The 20,816-nt window shown below is 57.9% G+C and overlaps 2 protein-coding genes across 6 annotated transcripts; both read left to right on the plus strand.

Moving 5' to 3' along the window:
* Positions 1-1,333: 1,333 nt before the first annotated feature.
* ICAM3 (intercellular adhesion molecule 3) lies at positions 1,334-6,747 on the plus strand. 4 transcript variants are annotated; one of them, XM_060146684.1, is made up of 7 exons: positions 1,334-1,621; positions 2,259-2,525; positions 4,571-4,879; positions 5,204-5,485; positions 5,736-5,990; positions 6,111-6,359; positions 6,448-6,747. In XM_060146684.1, exons 1-7 carry the CDS (start codon positions 1,540-1,542, stop codon positions 6,639-6,641), a joined length of 1,638 nt encoding a protein of 545 aa, XP_060002667.1. In that variant the 5' UTR covers positions 1,334-1,539; the 3' UTR covers positions 6,642-6,747. The 4 variants fall into 4 exon arrangements, with proteins under 4 accessions (XP_060002667.1, XP_060002669.1, XP_060002668.1 ...); XM_060146686.1 differs by lacking the exon at positions 1,334-1,621 and having other exon boundaries at positions 1,750-2,525; positions 6,111-6,247; positions 6,448-6,640; XM_060146683.1 differs by lacking the exon at positions 1,334-1,621 and having other exon boundaries at positions 1,798-2,525.
* A 215-nt stretch (positions 6,748-6,962) lies between these two features.
* RAVER1 (ribonucleoprotein, PTB binding 1) lies at positions 6,963-20,748 on the plus strand. 2 transcript variants are annotated; one of them, XM_060145218.1, is made up of 14 exons: positions 6,963-7,215; positions 8,775-8,841; positions 10,427-10,896; positions 14,613-14,804; positions 14,924-15,053; positions 15,391-15,485; positions 16,306-16,393; positions 16,740-16,951; positions 17,047-17,140; positions 17,216-17,340; positions 18,120-18,194; positions 18,659-18,799; positions 19,187-19,270; positions 19,358-20,748. In XM_060145218.1, exons 1-14 carry the CDS (start codon positions 6,997-6,999, stop codon positions 19,502-19,504), a joined length of 2,139 nt encoding a protein of 712 aa, XP_060001201.1. In that variant the 5' UTR covers positions 6,963-6,996; the 3' UTR covers positions 19,505-20,748. The 2 variants fall into 2 exon arrangements, with proteins under 2 accessions (XP_060001201.1, XP_060001200.1); XM_060145217.1 differs by having other exon boundaries at positions 17,047-17,340.
* The last annotated feature ends 68 nt before the right edge of the window (positions 20,749-20,816 follow it).

Raw genomic sequence — 20,816 nt, forward strand, 5'->3', positions numbered from 1 at the left:
GCGGAGTCTTAACCACTGGACCACATGGGAAGTCCCTGTAGATGTTTTTTTGTTTTTTCGTTTTTTGCGGTACTTGGGCCTCTCACTGTTGTGGCCGCTCCCGTTGCGGAGCACAGGCTCCGGACGCGCAGGCTCAGCGGCCACGGCTCACGGGCCCAGCCGCTCCGCGGCATGTGAGATCTTCCCAGACCAGGGCACGAACCCGTGTCCCCTGCATCGGCAGGCGGACTCTCAACCACTGCGCCACCAGGGAAGGCCCTTTGCCCATTTTTGAATTGGGTTTGTTGTTGAGTTGTAGGAATTCTTTATAATCTGGATATTAATACCTTATCAGATATATTATTTACAAATAACTTTTGATTTGGGTTTTAGTTGCTCTCTGGGCACCATGTGCGAAACGGATTTTTGGGAGGCGGGGCAGGCGAGGAGAGACCTCATTGGGGAGGGTACTCCAGGTGAGAGAGGAGGGGGTGTGGCCTTAGGGATGGGGAGAGTGGATGAATGCTGAGTGCCATCAAGATCTTCAACAAGGTCCCTCTCTGGAGCTCAGGTCAGAGGCACAGGAGGCAGGTCAGAGGCCTGAGAGACGGAACTGATGGAGGTGGGAGTCCCCACCTGACCCCTCTCCCCGCCCCGCCAAGTCCCTGCTGTTGGGGTAAAGAGACCAGCTACCTGGAGAAGAAGGGCAAGGGGGGAGGGGGACAGGGGTAAGAGCCGGTTACAAGTAGCACCCTTGGCAGACGGTGGCTCAGGATTTAGCTGTCCCCCAAGCACTCTACCTCAGCACTGCACACAGGGAACGGGGGACCCCACCCACAAGATCTTCAAAGATAAGGGGCCCTATAAAAGCCACCCAGGCAGCCAACACAGAGCCTAGCACAAGTCCCCAATAAATGTGGGCTCTGTTCATTTTCATGGCTTCACTTATCTTAGGGGTCCCTCGTTATCACCCCCCAAATCTCTTATTTGCCCCCCAGGAGTGTTGGGATCTCGCGCTAACTGCGCGAAGCCCTGCCTAGAAGTCCACCCATTGTTGTTGCCTCCTCAAAATGTTGCCTTGAAATCCCACCCTATCCCTTCAAGGAAAGTGTCTGATTATCCCCCATTAACTTCCTCTCTGGGAACAGAACACCCCCCCTTCACCTAAGTTCAACAGGAAGGAGGTGTCTCACCACCTCCACCCCCTCCCCCCTCCAGGCTTTCCTGTGCTAAAAACAAAGGAAGAAGACTGCATTAGCACTTCCTGTGGGTTCATGGGGGGGGGGGGCCCGGGGGTGGGGGGAGGGGCGGTGACTGAGGTCTACCCTACCTGAGACTCCCTGGAGACTGGCCAGCACCCTCCACCTCCCTGGGCCCCCCACTCTGGAGCCCTGGGGCTGCGCAATATTCCCCTGCCCCTCCCTAGGCCTGGGCAAGGTGTAGCCCCTGGACTTCTGCATTCTTAACTGCGGTGGCTGTACTTCCTTCCCCTGGGTGACCCGCCTGCTCTCCAGTGCCCAGCGCCTCATTAAGGCAACTTCCTCCTACAGGCTGGCCACCATGATGCCCTCAGGGCCGCTGCCCAGGGCCTGCTGGACTTCGTTCATCTCTCTGCTTCTAGTCTGCTGTCTGCTGCCCCCAGGTGAGGCCCAGCAAGCTGGGGAGGGCTGGAGTTGCGGGGTTGGTGGCGGAGGGGAAGGAGAACAGAGCGCCTCACACCCTGCTGCCCGGGCTGTGCCAATAACACTTCTTAAACTCAGATCGGCCAGGGGGCTCCCCAGTGTCCTCGGGAGAAAGTGGTGGCCTCTTAACACAGCCTTCAGGGCTCCCAGAGAGACACAGTCCCTGCATTTGACTTGTTCTTCTCCCTCTGCACGACACACCCACACACACACAAGCATGCATGCATGCATGCATTCCCTCCCTGGTCCATCTGGACCCTCAACCTCTGCGTATGCTCTTCAGTCTGCCAGGATCACTCTTCCCTTTCACTTGGCTAACGCCTCCTTGACACTTTAAAACTGACCATAGTGGTCCCCTCCTCCAGGAAGCCTTCCCTGACTCACTTCCTCCTAGAGGCTTGATCAGGGCTTCCCCTGGCCTCCCTCCCAGCTCTCCTTGGTTCCTGATCCATCATCTGTCTTCCTCACTAAACTGAAGCACCATGAAGGCAGAGACCATCATATCTCGGCAAGAGGAAGTTTTGAATGGTGGAGCCTGCAAATGGGTGGGTTGGGGGGCACTGGAACCCCCAGGAGAGCTTCCTTCTGTTCCCCCAGGTACCCAAGGGCAGGAGTTGCAGCTGCGAGTGGAGCCGCAGAACCCAGTGGTGCCTGCCGGAGAGTCCCTCTTGGTAAATTGCAGTACAGATTGCCCCAGCGCTGGACTCATCTTCCTGGAGACGTCCCTACTCAAGGAGTCGGTGGGCCGTGGCCTGGGCTGGGCAGCCTTCCAACTCAGCAATGTGACTGGTGACACCCAGCTCCTCTGCTCTGGCTTCTGCAATGGCTCCCAGATGATAGGCTTCTCTAACATCACAGTGTACCGTGAGTGGCTGTGCCTGGAGGTGGAGCTGGCTTCGGGCAGCAGTGGGGCTAGATAACCAATGGTGCAGGGGAGCGGGGCGGGCATGAGGGCCCTGAGTTTGCAGGAATGGACCTGGGCTCTGACCCAGAGCTTGGACCTGAATGTGTGTGTGTGGGGGTGTGTGACAGAGACAGAGACAGAGAGATGCATCTCGACCACATGCCAGGGCAGCAGTTGCGAATTAATTTATTTGGGTCCCGATAAGCATTTTAAATATATCTGAGGAATTCCCTGGCGGTCCAGTGGTTAAGATTCCATGCTTTCACTGCCAAGGGCCTGAATTCAATCCCTGGTCAGGGAACTAAGATCCCACAAGCCATGCAGTGTGGCCAAAAAAAAAAAACCAACAACAAAACAATAGACTAGAAAGTAGCAGAGTACATCAGTCATGGTGCTTACTGTTTTGTGAAGCCATAGAAAAGTGTAGTGTACATGTGTAACTGTGCGTATGCTCCTGTGTGCACCAGTGTCTGTATTCGTGTTTGTGTACCTATGTGTGTGTCTGTGAGCTTCTGTATCTGTCATTATCTCTGTGAGACCATGTGAGCGTACTTGTGTGTCTGTATATGTGTCTGTCTGTATGTTTGTGTGTGCCTGTGTGTATGTGTCTCTGGATTTGTGTATATCTCTATGTGTGAATGTCTATATATGTCTGTATGTCGGTATCTGTGTACCTCTGTGTGTGAGCAAGTGTGGATGTCTGTGTCAGTACGTGTCTGTATATGTCTTTGTGTGTATTTCTGTTGTAACATGTACATCTGCGTGTGTATATGTTTGCCTATGTGTGTATCTGGGTGTCCCCATCTGTGTGACCGTGAGATGCTTCTGTCCAGTGCTGTGCAAGAGCCTGTTGGTCCTGGCTCATGAGAGTCCATGGTGCTCGTTTCTTCCCAGCTCACTGAGTGGCTGATTTCAAGCTACTCAATGTGTCACACTGAGTAGCTTGAAATCAGCCAAAGTATTTACACCACAGAAATTGGCAAATGCTCCATGTTGGGGCTCCCCCACCTCACCCCAGAGAGCCCAGGCATAATCAGCATTGGCCAGCATACCACTGTCCCTCAACCAGAGGTTAAGATGGGGGCCTCCTTGTTAAATATTCTAAAATTACAGTTAGATGTTAAATATTTTCCATAGCGGCCAGTCCGTAGGCCTGTGTGTGACAGCTTGAGATCCAGGCTTGAGAGATGCTCCCCCAAAGGAGGCCCAGGGTTTGGTATGTGTGCCTGTGAGGGCCACTGCAGCTACAGCTGGGAGAGGACCCAGCCTGGGGCTGTTGAGTCCCCAAGGACTGTGCAGAGCACCCTCAGAGGCTGCCCTAGGCCTTGAGCAGCTGGGACTGATTGGGGAGGGCTAGACCAAGCTCTGGGAAAGGCCAAGACCAGAGTCCAGGCCAGAAGCTGGGAGGAGGGGTCAGGGGAGTTTCTAGACCTGATATCAAGGAGGCAGGTGGACACACAGGTCTGGAGTTTGGGAAAACCCCCGTCTAACCCTGGCTCTGCCCGTTCCTGGCTGTGCGTCCTTGGGCAGATCACCTCATCCTCACCTCTCTAGGCCTCAGTTTCTCTATTCATAAAAGGGAAGAATAATAGAAGAGATTTCACTTGGTTGCTGTGTGAATGAAGGTGGATGACATCTGGAAAGTCTAAGGAAAACTCAAAATAAACAGGAAATTTTATGATTACTATTAACATCATAAGTGGCCATAAACTTTAGTCCCCTTCCTTCCTCCCCCCCCCCCACTTAATGGTGAGGTCCTTGGGAACAGAAAATCTGACTTTTATTTCAGTGCCTGGCAAGGTGTCCGACAAAACAGGAAATAATAATCATGATGCTAATGATAATAGCAAACACTTATACTAGCACATTTCTAAGCCCTGGAGGTTTATTAACTCAAAGTTCACACTTCTGCACTGGGCCACCCTTGACTCCTCGCCACTCCCTAGTGTGGAGGCTGCCAGGCTGGCTGCTAAGTTCTACTCTCCCCTTCATACCCCCCACGCAGGGTTCCCGGAACGCGTGGAGCTGGCCCCCCTGCCCCACTGGCAGCCCGTGGGCGAGAACCTCATCCTGCGCTGCATGGTGTCCGGTGGGGCCCCCCGGGACCACCTCACCGTGGTGCTGCTTCGTGTGGAGGAGGAGCTGGGCCGTCAGCCAGCGGGAGACGGGGAGCCTGCCGAGGTCACGGTCACGGTGCTGGCGAGCAGAGAGGACCATGGCGCCAATTTCTCTTGCCGCACGGAGCTGGACCTGCGGTCCCAAGGGCTGGGACTGTTCCAGAACAGCTCGGCCCCCAGGAAGCTCCGAACCTTTGGTGAGGGAAGGGACTGCAGACGGTGGGTGATGAGCGGAGCCAGAGTAAGGGTGCACTGGCGGCGGGATTCCTGAAAAGGGAGTGGCCTGGACCTCAAGGGCTTTTGGGAAAACATGCCTTTAGCGACGGGTAGCCTCATGTGGGAGGCTTGCAGCCATAGGACCTTTGGAGAAGGCTGTGAGTGTGTGTCCTGGGAAGGGGGTGACCCAGGCCGCAAGGTATCCTGGGAAAGAAGGACCCTGGTTTGTGGGGATGAGTGTCATGGGAAAAGGGGCCTCCACGGCTGTGAGACCTCCTCCCGCTCACTCCCACCCTTCTTTCAAGCCATGCCCATGACGCCCCCGCGCCTCGTTGTCCCCCGGTTCTCGGAGGTGGAAACGTCGTGGCCCGTTGACTGCACCCTGGATGGGCTCTTCCCAGCATCGGAGGCCCAGGTGCAACTGGCGCTGGGGGACCAGATGCTGAATGCCACAGTCGTGAGCCACGGTGACACACTCACGGCCACAGCCACAGCGAAAGCAGAGCAGGAGAGCACTCAGGAGATTGTCTGCAACGTGACCTTGGGGGGCGAGAGCCGCGAGACCCGGGAGAACGTGAAGGCCTATAGTAAGAGGGGGCGGAGCCAAAATAGCTCAGGAGCCCAAGGGGGCGTGGCATCGGGCGGAGACTAAACCGGAGAGGAGCGGGACCTAAGTGACCCGAGAAGAAGAGCCTGAGCGCCCCAAACTGGGCGTGGGCTGCAGAGTAGATGAAGGCGTAGCCTGGATACTCCGAGGGGAAGGAGGCGGGTGGGGGCGGGGCTTGACCTAAGGGAGGTGTGTGGTCATGAAACTCCTGGGCAATGCTCCGCCTTTAGGCTTCCAGGGGCCCAACCTGACCCTGAGAGAACCTAACGCCACCGAGGGGACCACAGTAACTGTGACTTGCGCGGCCGGACCCCGAGTCCGGGTCACGCTGGACGGAGTTCCAGCCGCGGCACCGGGACAGCCTGCCCACCTTCAGCTAAACGCCACTGCGAAGGACGACAGGCGCACCTTCTTCTGCAATGCCACCCTCGAGGTGCATGGGGTGATCTTGCACCGTAACAGGAGCGTCCAGTTGCGTGTCCTGTGTGCGTAGGTCATTCTGACCTTTAATCCCTTGCTTCCTTGATTTGGGAAGACTTGTCTCTCCCTTGTCCCATTGTGCCTCGGGTGTGTCGGGTGTATCTAATCATTTGGTGGTCCCACAGACGGCCCCAAGATTGACCGAGCTAAATGTCCCCAGCGCTTGACGTGGAAAGACAGGACTATGCATATCCTGCAGTGCCAGGCCCGGGGCAACCCAAACCCCAAACTACAGTGTCTGCAGGAAGCCTCCAAGTTCAAGGTGCCCGTCGGCATCCCATTCCTCGTCAGGTTAAACTATAGTGGCACTTACAATTGCCAAGCGACAAGCTCACGGGGCACGGACGTTCTGACAGTGATGATGGACGTTCAGGGTGAGCCTAGGCGGGGCGTATTTATTCTAGACGGGCAAGCTTAGGAGGGGCCGAGACGCGTGTATTTATTCCTCGCTTTTCTGCACAGGTCGGAACCCCATCGCCATCACCATTGTCCTGGGGGTGTTAACGATCTTGGGCGTGGTGATCCTCGCTGCGGCCTCAGTGTACGTCTTTGGGGTGCAGAAGCGGCGTGACATCTACCATGTGAGGCAAAGCAGCACCCGGTTGCCCCTCGCGCCTCAACAGCCCGACGAGGCTGTGGCAGTGGAGTTATCCTGAGCATCAGAGTGCCATGATACTGGGCAAAGTGCCGTGATACTGGGCAAAGACGACGGAGGTTTGGCTGCATCCCCGAATTCCGCACTAATAAAGGCTTTAAAATCTGCACACTGTGGCTTGCCATCCCACTGCTCCGCGCGTCCTTTGAGTGACACCTTGATAGCGGAAAAGGGCGGAGCCTGTAGCGCCCAGACGCGGCTTGAACTCTGAGAGGCGGGCGGGGCCTTATCCAATGGGCTGAGGGGTCGGGAAGGAGGCGGGGATTCTCTCGGCCAATCGGCGGACGCGCCCTCGTTGCCGCTCTATGCCGCTCCGCCTCGGCTCGCTGGTCCCAGAAGGCGCCGGGTTTCCCAAGATGGCGGCCGACGTGTCCGTTACTCACCGGCCCCCGCTGAGCCCGGAGGCTGGGGCCGAGGTTGAAGCTGGTGATGTCGCGGAGCGCCGGGCGCCTGAAGAAGAACTGCCGCCGCTAGATCCAGAGGAGATCCGGAAACGCCTGGAACACACCGAGCGCCAGTTCCGTAACCGCCGCAAGATACTGATCCGCGGCCTCCCGGGGGACGTGACCAACCAGGTGTGGGGGGGTGCCCTGTGGGAGCGTGGCGGGAAATACCACCGTGCGCGTGCGCGGGGGGCACCGGGCGACACCAACGCTCTGGCGGGGGGCGTAGGCTGAGTCCAAGCGCGGGATCCACGCGGGGTCGGGAGAGACCAAGAGCGGGATGTGGGGGGTCGGAGATGGAGGATGAAACCAACTTGATTGAGGGGACGTTGTTAGGGGCGACCACAGGCTTGGACGAAACCAAGTGATTGAAGGGGGCGGGGAATGGAAGGGGGCGGGCAGCTTTGGCCACGTTGGGGGATTGTGAATGGGCAGCCAGATTGGGACTGTGGAAACCGGGACGCCAGTTTCTTCCTGCTCTACCATGGAGTGGTGGGACTTCATATCCATAAGTTTCATGGTTGACTAGACTATGCCTTTTCCTAGCAAGCGTTTATTAACTCCTTTTAGAGGTAGATCCGGAAGTTATAGCAGCTTCTGGGGTCTTTTTTCCCCAAAAGCCTCGGGATTAATTTGGAAAAATGGAGTCTCCTCCTGTCCCCATGCCACAGACCTGCAGAAAAGGGGGGGGGTGTTGTTCCACGTAGCCCCCCCTTGGCTGATCTGGCCAAGGCTGCTCTTCTGTTGGGGCCAAATGGGGCAGGACTTCCCAGTGCTCTTTGAACCCAGGAAGATTGCATCTGGTCTGCCCTGCCCATCAGCGATGGAATGGGTTCTTTGTTCCTGCTGTGGAGAATCTCTGGTCTCTGGCCCACCAACACACCTGCCATTGGCTCTCTCTGCCCATGGGTGGTCACATGGCTGGTGGGGCCCTAGGAGTGTTGGGAGGAGTGTGACTTGGGGACAGACCTGGGGCAGGCGCCCCTAAGCATAGTCTGGTTTGTTTCTAGAGTCAGCCATCCTCCTAGTGCCCACACCATCTCTCAGCTGGGAACACGCTGTCTCTCCTGCAGGTGCACAGTGTGTCTGGCACACGCAGACCCCAGAGCCTCGCCTCCATAGCTGGCTTTCAAGAAGGCAGCCCTGCCAGTAGGAGGGAATGGGGAGGCACGTGAAGCCACACAATGTGGACTTATTAAGTACACAGGGTCCCCAGTCAGGTACCCATGGGTGGCATACCCACTGCTGCCCTGACCAACTGCATGACCTGTGACAATTTTCTTCACCTTTCTGAGCCTCAGTTTCCACATGTACAAAATGGATTTGTTAATACTTGATTTGTAAGGTTGTTGGAAAGAGTCAGTCTTGAAAGCCGAGATTCAGATGGGTTAAACAACTTCCCTGTGGGTGTACGCAGAGCTGGGACTTGAACTCAGACACACCTGACTCTCTAATAAGAGTGTGTTTTGTTGGTTAAAAGCATGGGATCTGCAGCTAATCTCTGAATCCCAGCTCTGCCAGGTATGGCCTCAATGGCCTTGGGCAAGTAGATGCTCTGAGACTCAGTTTCCTCCTTTGTAAAATAGGGATGGTAATTGACCTGCCCTTATAGCTGGTCCACGTGAAGGTGGCACTGGGTTGCTCCCTTCAGCCTTCGGTGATTCCCTGTCCTTTGGCTTCTGTCTCCACAGGAGGTACACGACCTGCTCGGCGACTATGAGCTCAAGTATTGCTTTGTGGACAAATACAAAGGGACAGGTTTGTGGGACTGCGGAGTGGGCTAGGGGCAGGGGATGACAGCCCCTGAAGCTGGGAGAATCTTGGCCCAGTGTCTCATGAACTTCAGGCCCAACATTCAGCAGTGATGGAGGGGATGTGGACCAGAAGGAAGCCAAGAGAATGGAGGGGCACCAGTTGTTCTGGAGGACTTGCAGGAGATCAGACAGGCGTGGGTGACTGGCCGGCCGGGGGGATGGCTTGGGAATGGGTACCCAGTGCCCAGGTATCTGCTGGGTAGCCTGGAAGAGGAACATCAAGGATGCCCCACGATGGGCGCCCAAGATGAGGGACAGATTGGGGCAACAGTCTGTCCTGCGCTGGACCTAGGGTACATCTCTGCCGAAATGGCAGCCTCCCTCTGGCCTCTCTGCCTCCACGATTTTACTCCCCTGCTTGCCTTCCCCCAGACCGCCAGCTCTGATGTGACTGCAAATCTGATCATACCTGGTCCTAACCCTGATCATTCTTCTCTCTTCTCAAAACCTGTCTGAGGCTCCTCCTGATACTACCTTGCAAGGATGTGCCTCAGCCTCATCGTCTCCTCAGGTTCCTAAGGTTCCAGGCTGTTCCCTCTGCCACTGTTCTTAGCTGTCTCCTCTTCCATCCAGCTGGCGTCAGGCAGCTCCTCACAATGCCCTGAGCGCACCCCACCCCCACCCCATCATAGCACCGACCACCCTAGGCTGTCGCTGCCAGCCCACTCACCTGCCTCCTGCACGTGGTGGTCAGTTCTGTGAGAGCGGGGACAGGTCTTGTCAGCCTTGGCCCCCTACATGGGAGGCTCTCCGTGGGTGTCTGTGCCCACAAGGCTTTGGGCCAGATGTTAAACCAGCCAGAGCCTTTGCCTGTGAACTATAGTATGGTTGAGAAGGAACTGAGGACTGGTGAGCCCTCGAGACCTAGCTGGTGGGCCGGAGTAGTGCTTAAGATCTTGGGCCCTGGAGGCAAATGGACCCGGGTTCTAGTCCTGGTCTGTCCTCACTCTGTGGCCATAGGCAAGTGATTTACCCTCCTCAGCTTTGGTTTTCTCACCAGCAAATTGGACATGACCTGTTGGAGTTGGCCGTGAAGCCAAACGTATTAAAACACCTGAAAAACTGTGGGTGCCTGGGAGCCGGCCTGCCTGGGTTCAAGTCCAGGCACTTGGGCAGGGCACTGCTCTGGGCCCATTTCATTGCTGGAAAATTAGTGTTTGTGAGGAGTAAGTTATTCCCATTTGACAGATGAGGAAATAGACCTCAAAGCCACTCAGGGGCTAGAGTTGAAACCCAGGCTCCAGTAACCACATGCTTAACCACTACCCTGTGTGTCACCCGAGTTACACATGTAGTTCTTAGGATGGGGCCAGGCTCCCAGTAGGTGAGCGTCACCGTGGGTTGCAAGGAGGTGCTGACTGTTGTTGCTCAAGGCTGGTGACTGTTCCATTCAGGTGCTGCCTGCGATGTCCTGGCTGTTCAGTGTTCTGAGGTCACATGTGGTTTGGAGGGAGGTCGGTGCGGGCGACCATGGGGTGGAGAGGCAGGCCCTCGGGGGCCCCACTGACCCACACTCCCTCCTGCTGCAGCTTTCGTGACCCTGCTGAACGGGGAGCAGGCCGAGGCCGCCATCAGCGCCTTCCACCAGAGCCGCCTGCGGGAGCGCGAGCTGTCGGTGCAGCTGCAGCCCACGGACGCCCTGCTGTGCGTGGCTAACCTGCCCCCCAGCCTCACGCAGCAGCAGTTCGAGGAGCTGGTGCGGCCCTTTGGCAGCCTGGAGCGCTGCTTCCTGGTCTACAGCGAGCGCACCGGCCACTCCAAGGGCTATGGCTTCGCCGAGTACATGAAGAAGGACTCGGCCGCCCGCGCCAAGTCGGACCTGCTGGGCAAGCCGCTGGGCCCACGCACCCTCTACGTGCACTGGACAGACGCCGGGCAGCTGACGCCCTCCCTGCTCCACTCCCGCTGCCTCTGTGTCGACCGCCTGCCGCCTGGCTTCAGTGATGTGGATGCCCTGCGCCGGGCGCTCTCGGCCGTCCACACACCCACCTTCTGCCAGGTGAGCCCTGTGCCCAGTGCGGGGATCTCGGGGAGCAGATGCGAAGCCCAGAGCACCTCAGAGAGGCTCTTTGAGTCACCTGCTCTCTCCAGTCTCCTGGGTCCCATTTCAGTAAGGCAGCAGCGATGCCACTTTGAAGGGGCTTCTTGTTAGAAAGGCCACATGGTGCAGTGCGTGACGGCCCACCGAGGAGCCAGGTGGCTGGGCTTCAGATCCCCGCACACCCTCTGGCGACTTGCTTAACCTCCCCACTGTAAAATGTAGGCGAGGCTACCTTTGTTAAAAAAAAAAAAAAAATGGCTGTGAGGCCTGCTCACCCTGTGTTCACATCCACTTCTGCGCTCACGCCTCCTGGGTCCCAGGCCCCGGGCCCAGCATCAAGGAGGCTACTCTGGAGGAGCCCACAGTCCATTTAAGCCTTGAGGTCAGGAAGTTGGACGTGGCCAGATCCCAGCCCTGCTCTGTGGCAAGTCACTCACTCTCTGAGTCTTGGTTTCCCTTCTCCATAAGAAGGGGTTCAATACTCATGCATTGGTTTAGCAAAACAATCCCTGGTTCATTCTGGTCTCACTTTTTGGGCCCTTCTGTGAGGGTGTCTAGCCCCATGACAGGCGCGGTGGGGCGAGAATAGGCCAGACCCAGCTCTTGGAGAGCTTCCAGGTGGTCGTGCCCACAGACCCCCAGGGTGGACATTCCTTCAGCACTCACTGGGCTTACCTGCAACCCCTCCATCCTGTAACAGCCTGGAGAGGCAGGTGTCATCCGCTTCTTCAGGTGGGGACACTGAGGCATGGAGAGGTCAGTTGACATGCCCCAGGACATAGAGCCAGGGTGTGGCAGAGCCAGCATTGGAACCCCAGGCCACCCTGGAGGAGGCTGGTACTGGGCTCAGACCCCAGCTCTGTGGCCTTGGGTGTTGGTGCTGGGGAATTGACGTTGGTAGGAGCCCCTCTCTTTGCTCACTGCTGCCTCTGCCGTGCACCTACTGTGTGCCAGGCCCTGGATGGGACTCAGGACACAGATGACATATACATATAGCTTAGCAGCCACCTCTTCTCGTGTGGAGATTGTAGGGCTGTGGCCAACTACAGGTTCTCTCTCTGGGCCTTGCTTTCCCCATCTCAAAATGGGTCTGGCCGTGCTCTGTGACTAGGTTATTGCAAACGGCTACTCACGCATTCCTCCACTTAGGCATTCACCAGATGTCTGTTGAGCACCTGCTGAGTCCCAGGCCTTGAGGAGACCGCCTCCGAGGAGCCCAGTCATGCTGGGCATCCTGGTTGAACGGTCAGGATGCTCATCCTGATTGAACGGTCCCCTATTTAGGAACCTTATGGCCTTGATTGCTCTTTGACCCCTTTCTCTATTTGTCTGATGAGACGAGCGTGACTGTGAGAAGAAGCACGTCCAGGCCTTGGTGCCGGGCCTGGCCAGGGGTGAAGGTGAAGTGCTCTCTAGAGGTGGGCTGAAGGCCTGAGCCTGCTCTGCCTGGGCAGTCAGAGTGGGCACTGGGCCCACGCCCACAGCCTCCCCGCCCCTGCTGAGCACACTGTTGAATCCCCACTGCTACCCTGCCAGGTGGGTCTAGTGGCTGGGCCCATCTTACAGATGAGGAAACTGAGGGCCATGGACGGGCACGTGCAGTGGCTTCCGCAGGCTGGCCTGCCAGTAAGCGGTGGGCTGGGAGCCAAGATCAGGCAGCTGACCCTGGGGCCCCCGCTCTCAACTGGGTGCCCCCGCCTCCCACAACGGGAGTTTGCTGCCCATGTCGGGGGTGTTTTATTTTTGACATAATCAAGAGAAGATCGTGAAGGAAAGCCCACAGCAACTCAGTCCAGTTCACTTTGCCAGTTATCCACAGGCCAACTGACGTATCTTTTTATATATGTATATATAATTTTTATTTATGTATTTACTGCCGTGCAGCATGTGGGATCCTAGTTCCCTGACCAGGGATCGAATCCATGCCCCCTGGAGAGGAAGCACGGAGCCGCAACTGCTGGACCACAGGGAAGTCCCTGTGTATCTTAATTGCTTCATTTTATTGCAGAGTTGCTTAAAAATGTTTGAATGCTATGGATGTGTATAAAGCAGGTGTCCCAAGACCCTGGGGTGTTATAAAAAGCCTTTTCAACTTGATTCGTTTCTATGAATGGGCAGTCCAGGCCCATTTCGAAATTTAGCATGTCCACAAGGGCCCTGCAGTGAAGACTCCCTCCTGGCTCCGCAGGGTCTTTTCCTACAACCCCTTCTCAGAGCAGTTTGTGTGTGTCCTTCCAGTGAGATTTTATTATGCATTTCAAATGGATATGTATATATGCTCCTGCATTCCCCTTTTCTTGACTCAAATATTGCCATGCCTGCATTGGTTTGACTTTATCTTGGGCGTCTTTCCATGTTCAGAAATGAGAGCTTTCTCATTTCTCCTGTAGCTGCGCCATATTCCATTTTATGGACTCTGTGCTATGTCCTACTGGCGGGCAGTGCGTTGCCCCAAAGCACACTGCAGTCATCCGTGCGGCATTCTGGACCCAAGAGGAACAGCACTGGTTCTCAGGACAGCCATTGCCGCGCCAAGGTGCCCAGTCCTGTTGAGGGCTTCTGCCTGGCCTTGTCTGACCCCAGCTCCAGCTCTGTGGCCTGGGCAAGGGACTGCCCCTCTCTGAGCCTCAGTTACTTCACCTGCAAAGTGGGAGTGCTGAAACAGCGCCCGTGGCACCCTGGCCCAAGGGCGCGCAGGGCCCAGCTGAGTGCTCTCACAGTATCTGCTCGCCCTGGGACAGCCCCGGCCCACAATTCCAGCGCCTACAACACCCTGAAAACCAAGAGTTTTGTTCCGACTTGGGCAGGCTCACTGGGCAGCAAAGCCTGAGTTGAACTGACATGGGGTCGTCTGTGGCCTTTGTCTTTGCGTCTTGCTGCCGGGCTATTCACAAGCTTGATTTCCAGGGCGCCTCAGAACCCACTGCGGGTGACTGATACATAATCCAGGGTGTGTGCGGCACCCTCCTTTCTCATCTCCCAAACAGCCTCAATCCTGGAACATATCTGGCCCCAGGGTCTGGAGAGGGGGCTGTGGGCCGGAAGTATCAAATGACTGCATCAAGGGGGGTGAAGGGGCCTCTCTGGCCTGCTCGTGACCACATCCCTGTTCCCGCCACTCACTGGCTGTGTGACTCCACCCTCCGGCCCAGCACCACCAGCCTCAAACCCAAGCTTGGTGGCCACCTGCCTCACCACCAGGCTGTGTGCCCTTCCCAGCCCCACCTGCATCCTCGGCCTGAGGTCTGTGGCAGGGCTGCACTTCCGAGCCACCTGCTTCTTCTGCTGGCCCCTCCTCTTTGAGCCCTGCAGCATGTGCTCGGGAATCCCAGGCAAAGTCCCAAAGTGGCACTGGAGCAAGGCCTGGGGGAGTTGACCCATATGGAGTGGGTCGTGGCTCTGCCCTCCCACCAACAGTATGACCTTGGGCACGCTGAACTCTCTGAGCCTCAGTTGCCCACTCTGAAAAATGGGCAGAATGTAGCATCCTGGGGCCATTCAGAAGATTCGATGAGCTAACGCTGAAACCAGGCACAGGACAGTGCAGGGCCCCGAGTCCATCCTCTCTGGGGGTCACTGTCATCAGGATCCTCATCTGGTCGCCGTTGTCACTTCACATGATGGTGGTCACTGCCACCCAGGTGCTTATGACTGCCTCTGCCCCCACCCCCCAGCTGGCGTACGGCCAGGACGGGCAGCTGAAGGGCTTCGCCGTGCTGGAGTACGAGACGGCGGAGATGGCGGAAGAGGCACAGCAGCGGGCAGACGGCCTGGCCCTGGGGGGCAGCCACCTGCGCGTCTCCTTCTGCGCCCCTGGGCCCCCTGGCCGCAGCATGCTGGCTGCGCTCATTGCTGCCCAGGCCACGGTGAGCGTGTGCCAGAGGGAGGGTGCCCCAGAGGGTGGAGATGGGGGAGCCAGGGGACCAGGCGGGCACCCTCTGTGGCCAGGCAGGACCCTGAGCTGCTCCTCTGTTCCTTTCTGCAGGCCCTCAATCGGGGCAAAGGGCTCCTGCCCGAGCCCAGCATCCTGCAGCTGCTCAGCAACCTGGGGCCCTCCGCTTCCCTCCAGCTGCTGCTCAACCCCCTGCTCCACGGCGGCGCAGGTGGCAAGCAGGGTAAGGCAAGCAGGGGCCAAGCGCTCTCAGAACCGGGCACCTCCCGCAACCGTTCCCACCCGAGCTTCCAGTGACATGAGCCCATGCGCAGGGGCTGGGATGAGAGTGATGCTGCCCTGAGGGAGCTGGTGCCCTGAGCCCCTTGCAGGGGAGGCAGGGTGGTGGAGGGAGGGACCGTCCCCTCCTGGGGGGGACTCATCTCCCAGGCCCTTTTCTTTTGTTGTCAGTTGCCCTCTGGCAGCTTCAGTTTCCTGCTCTCCACAGGCCTGGGTCTGTGTTTAATTGATGGGGGGGTTCCACCCGGGGCCCACCTCCCATTTTCTGGGTCTCCCCATAGGCCTCCTGGGCGCACCCCCGGCCATGCCGCTGCTCAACGGGCCCGCCCTGTCCACAGCGCTGCTGCATCTCGCCCTGCAGACCCAGAGTCAGAAGGTAACGGCCGGCCGTGGGCCACGGGCTCCCTCCTCACTCACATCCCGCAGCCCCTCGTCATTCCGTTTCCAACACTGCTTGTACCCACCAACGGGTGGTTCACCATCAGTGGGGCTGTGGACCATCAGACTGTGGCCCTGGGGCCCATTATGGGCCCCGGCCTGTCGCAGGTGCTCAGGACTCAGGAAGTGACTCAGTCAAAGCTGAGGCTGCACAGGGGAGTAGAGGGGCCTCTCATCCCCACCCCCTCAACACACACACACACACACACACTCACTCACTCACTTTCTCTCTCACTGCCCTGTGTGGTTTGATTCACTGGGGCCAAGTCAGTGGTGCAGATGTGTCTGATGGTAACTGACAGAAGGTAAGGTTGTGTGTGGGCTTGGGCCGTGTGTGGCTAAGAGTGACTGAATCCACATGTGGCTGTCACACGCCATGTGCCTGAAGTCGACGTGGTGGTGTGCGTGTTAAGACGCTGTGCTTCCGTGATAATCAGCAAGCGGGCTGGGTGTGAGATGGTGGGTGCCAAAGAAGGACTGTCACAGTGTAGCTATTTCACAGTAATTGACAGCGTGGGTGACAGGCTCTGATCCGCTGCGCATGGTCCGTGTTCCCTGGGTCTCCCCAGCACCTTGGGCAAGCCCTGGCATGCAGGAGGCCTCGGTCACCATCGGCTGGGTGGGTGATGCCCAGGCTATCACAGACATTGGGAGATACTCGGTGTGTCTGCCTGTGATTGGCTGTGGGCTGGAGTCTCGGTGTGTTGGGCATTGTGACCCACTGCCCTCGTCTCCAGCTGATTGTGCTCTGTCCCTAGAAACCCGGGATCCTGGGAGACTCTCCCCTAGGCACCCTCCAGTCTGGGGCCCAGCCGGCCAGCCCCCTCCTCGGGGAGCTGTCTGCAGGTAATGCAGACCCTGCTCCTTCCCATCTCTGTGGGCCCCACCCCACTTCCCCTTCCTGGGCCCCTTTCCTCACTGGGCGTGGTAAATTCCCAGCTGTGCAGCTTTGGGCAAGTGACCTAACCCCTCTGGGTCTCAGTGTCCTCGCCTGTCAGTTGAGTGTGTGGGTGCGCACCTCCCTGGGGAGCCATGAACATCTGGGAGTTGATGCACTTTGAGGGCCCTGCTCAGTGTCCAGCACATAGTCGCCCCCCGGCTGCTAGCCCTGGTCCAAGCGGAGGCTGTAGGACCCTGGGAGGAGGTGGCCTGTGTGGTCGGGCTGCTGACACCCTCCTCCTTCTCTCTGTAGGAGGGGGCCTGCCCCCGGAGCTGCCGTCCCGGCGAGGGAAGCCACCACCCCTGCTGCCGCCACTGCTTGGCCCCTCTGGGGGTGACCGGGAACCCATGGGCCTGGGTCCCCCAGCACCCCAACTCACTCCACCCCCTGCTCCTGTGGGGCTTCGAGGCACTGGTCTCAGAGGCCTGCAGAAGGACAGTGGGCCTTTGCCAACGGCCACTGGGGTAAGGCCCTGCCTGCACCCAGCACCATTGCAGCCCCCTGCCTTGCGAGGGCCCCCCTGCCAGGGGCCCTCGTGAACCCGGCCCTCCTGCCACAGGTCTCGCTGCTGGGGGAGCCTCCCAAGGACTTCCGGATCCCCCTGAATCCCTACCTGAACCTACACAGCCTGCTCCCAGCCAGCAATCTGGCGGGTAAGGAGGCCCGGGGCTGGGGAGGCGCTGGGAGAAGCCGCCGCCCAGCTGAGGGCCCCCTGCCTAACCCCCCAGCCCCTGGAGGTGGTGGCAGCAGCAAAGCTTTCCAGCTCAAGTCCCGCCTGCTCAGCCCCCTCACCAGCGCCCGCCTGCCCCCCGATCCAGGGCTGCCCGACAGCTATGGCTTCGACTACCCCTCAGTAAGTACCTGGCCGCCCTGGGGGCAGCCCTCCCAAAGGCCGGCTGCTGTGGCCCTTTGTCCCTTGGGAGCAAGTCACTCTCCAAACCGACATTTCTCTAGTACTGATTGTGACAGGCCAAGCGTTAGGGAGACAGCGGGGAACGTGCTGGACACAGTCCCTGCCCTTAAGTCTCTTGTCTGTTTGTCTCGGCGCATCATCAAACCCTGCTTCCTGTCAGTCAGTTTTTCTCTCCCGAGAGGCCTGCAGCCACACTTCTGCTTCTCCTTAGAGACAGGGCTCAGCCTCCGCTCTGTCTCTCTGTCCTTCTCCCCCTCCTCCCCTCTGTGATTCATGTCTCTGTCCCTGGAGAGCTGCTCTTTCTATGATTCCGACTTCCTCTAGGCCAGACGTTGCAGGCTGGCCACCTGTGTTGTGTTTGGCCCACAGTGGGTTTTTTAAAAAATAACTGAAACAAATGCCAGTGCCAACATAAAAAAACCACAGGAGTTCACACAACCTGGATGCCCTGCTTGCCTTGAGAACTCCAAAGCCCTGGCTCCATTGGGGCCACACACTCTCACAGCCCTCTGGGGTCCAGGTACAGTCACCCCCCTGGGACTGGGTACCTATTCTGTCTCATTGCCCCACCCTGCTGGCTGAGTTTGCCCCCATACACTAGAGTTTGCCCTCTCCTGGAGGGGGCTGACTTCCCCGGTGACAGCTGTGCCGTGGAATTGAATCAAGGGTGAGGTTGGCTACAGACCCCAACCCAACGTGCTTCTCCCACTTTCATTCAGGATGTGGGACCTCGGCGGCTCTTCTCCCACCCACGGGAGCCAACCCTCGGGCCTCATGGACTCAGCCGACACAAAGTAAGAGCTGCCCTGTCCATCCTACCTCCTGGGTGTATCAGTTAGCTTTTGCTGCATAACAAGCAATTCCACCACTTTGTGACTTAGAACAGCAAATATTTTATTATTTTTTCACCATTTTGTGGGGTGGTGGGTGGGCAGTTCTTTGCAGTCACCTGGCAGTTCAGCTGGGGCTCAGCAGTCCATGGTGGCTTCTTTCATATAACTGGCAGTCAGTAGGCTGGGGAAGAGGCTCGGCTATAGTGATTTATCTGCTCCACATGGAGCTCATCCTCCAGCAGGCCCCCCTGTGCTCATGCATGTGGTTCCCTGGAGGAGGGTTCCCCAGAGGAGGAAGGGAGGGCAGGCCCCTCTGCTGGCATTGTCACACCACTGTCGTATTGTCCAAAGCCCAGAGTTGTTTGGGGGACAGAAGGGGTGATACTGCAATGATCCGTCTTACTCAGCCAGCCCCCTTTCTGCAGATGTCCCCCCCACCCAGTGGCTTTGGCGAGCGGGGTGGCGGAGGTGGCAGTGGGCCCCTCTCCCACTTCTATTCGGGCTCACCCACTTCCTACTTCACCAGCGGCCTGCAGGCTGGCCTCAAGCAGAGCCACCTTAACAAGGTGAGGAGCCTCCCTGACTGAGCACAGGTCCCCAGGGACAGCCAGGATGCACGGGGCCCTGTGACCTTCAGCGCCAAGGCCAGGGTGGTGGCAGGGGTCAGTTTTGCTCAGGGCCGAGCTGAAACAAGCCATTCTCCCTGAGCCTGTGTGTCTTGTACCCAGTATTGCCCAGGCTTCTTGGCCTCTCACTTCCTCCCCCGGCAGTCCAGGGTGTGGGTGGTATAGCCTCAATCCACAGATGAAGAAACTGAGGCCCAGAGAGATGAAGTAATCTGACCCCAGTCTCATAGCTAGTAAGTGGCAGCAGCAAGATTTGAACCTGAAACCCTTGCCTCTGCTCTGGAGGCTGCTTGCTTTCCCATCCCACATCTCTCCCATTTCTCCCAGGCGGTCGGCTCCTCCCCACTGGGCTCTGGAGAAGGGCTCCTGGGCCTCGGCCCTGGGCCCAATGGCCACAGCCACTTGCTGAAGGTACGGGCGAGGGGTGGGGACACTCAGCTGGGGAGTGGTGGCCCCTGGGTGGCCCCTGACCCGCCACCCCTTCCCCTCTGTCTCCAGACCCCACTGGGTGGCCAGAAACGCAGCTTCGCCCACCTGCTGCCCTCACCCGAGCCTAGCCCAGAAGGCAGCTATGTGGGCCAGCACTCCCAGGGCCTTGGAGGCCACTACGCAGATTCCTACCTGAAGCGCAAGAGGATTTTCTAAGGGGCCAGTGCTGGAGATGCTCAAGGGCCTGCACCAAATCGCTTTTGGGTTTTCTGGTGTTTTGTCTTGTGTTATTTTTCTTTTTTTTTTTTCTTTTCGATAATAGAAAAATTTCTGAAAGACTTTGCTGACCAACCAGCAGGAGCCCAAGGAATGTAGGGGCGTCTGGGAGCCACTCTGCACCTCTGGCCTGCTCCCAGTGTGGAAACCCTGCAGCCTTAAGAGGGAGAGGCCATGGCCTGCTCTCTCTCCCCACCCCTGTGTCCGCCTGTGTTCGTCTCTCTGGGAGTTCTCTCCTGCCTCGTCGCTCCTGTATCTTGGCCTTTCGAGTGCCTTGGAGGTTTCCCTGACCTCCCGTGAGGATCAGAGACTGTCCCCCTTTTTTAACTTTGACAGCTGACTTTGGTTTCCTTTTCTAATTTTTATTATTTTTTAAACAATCCAGGACGACCCCCAGCTCTGATTCCTTCAAGGCCCAGGGTGTCTGGGCCTCCATTCCACACTTTTCGGTTTGAGATGGCTCAGCCCTTTTTTCTGTTTCCCACAACTGCTGCAGGCATGGCTGTCTCCTGCCCCTGCCTGCCCTCTCTGAGCTGTACTCCAGGTCCGGGTCCCCCACCCCCTACCACAGCCCCCTCACCTTCTGATGCCTTAAAAGCCAGGCTCCAGGCCCCAGGCCCCGCTGGCCAGAGCCTCTCAGATGCTGAGCTCCGGAAGCTTGACTCAGGACCAAATGGCTCTGGCCTGGGGATTGGGCCCCTCTACCCGCAGTCCCCCATCGTGGGGACAGTAGAAGGCCAAAGCCTTGGTCTTGGCAAACCAGTCCCACCAGCCCTCCTGCTCAGGCTTAGGTGCAGGGATGGGCTTTCTCTGCCAGCTTAAATTGGTCCCCCTGCTGTCTGTCTGTCAGGCATTGTGCATCTCACTGAGCCTCTGCTGTCTCCTCCATGTTGAAGATGAGCTCTGCCTCTTCATCCCCAGGCCAGATCACCCGGAGCTGGCCTCCCTTTGGCCCAGTGTTAGAAAATTCAACAACATGCCAATAAGCTCTGCCCCTGCCCACCAGCAGGACATGTCAGCCTGAGGTGATCCTGGGCCCTGGTCCTGGCCGGCTGGGCCACCAGCTTCCCTCCCCTGACTCTGGGGGTCCACATCCACTCCGGGCCGGGGGGGTGTCCTCTCCCCAGTCTTCTGACACAGACCTTTGCTGAATTAAAGTTTGTAAGTAAATGGTTTTAAAGAAAGCAGACCTGGCTGGTTCTTGGGATAACAGTGGGCCTGGTGGGAGGTCTGGGAAAGCCCTGCAGGTCTT

This window comes from Lagenorhynchus albirostris, chromosome 3, assembly GCF_949774975.1.
Source record: "Lagenorhynchus albirostris chromosome 3, mLagAlb1.1, whole genome shotgun sequence".
Taxonomy (NCBI): domain Eukaryota; kingdom Metazoa; phylum Chordata; class Mammalia; order Artiodactyla; family Delphinidae; genus Lagenorhynchus; species Lagenorhynchus albirostris.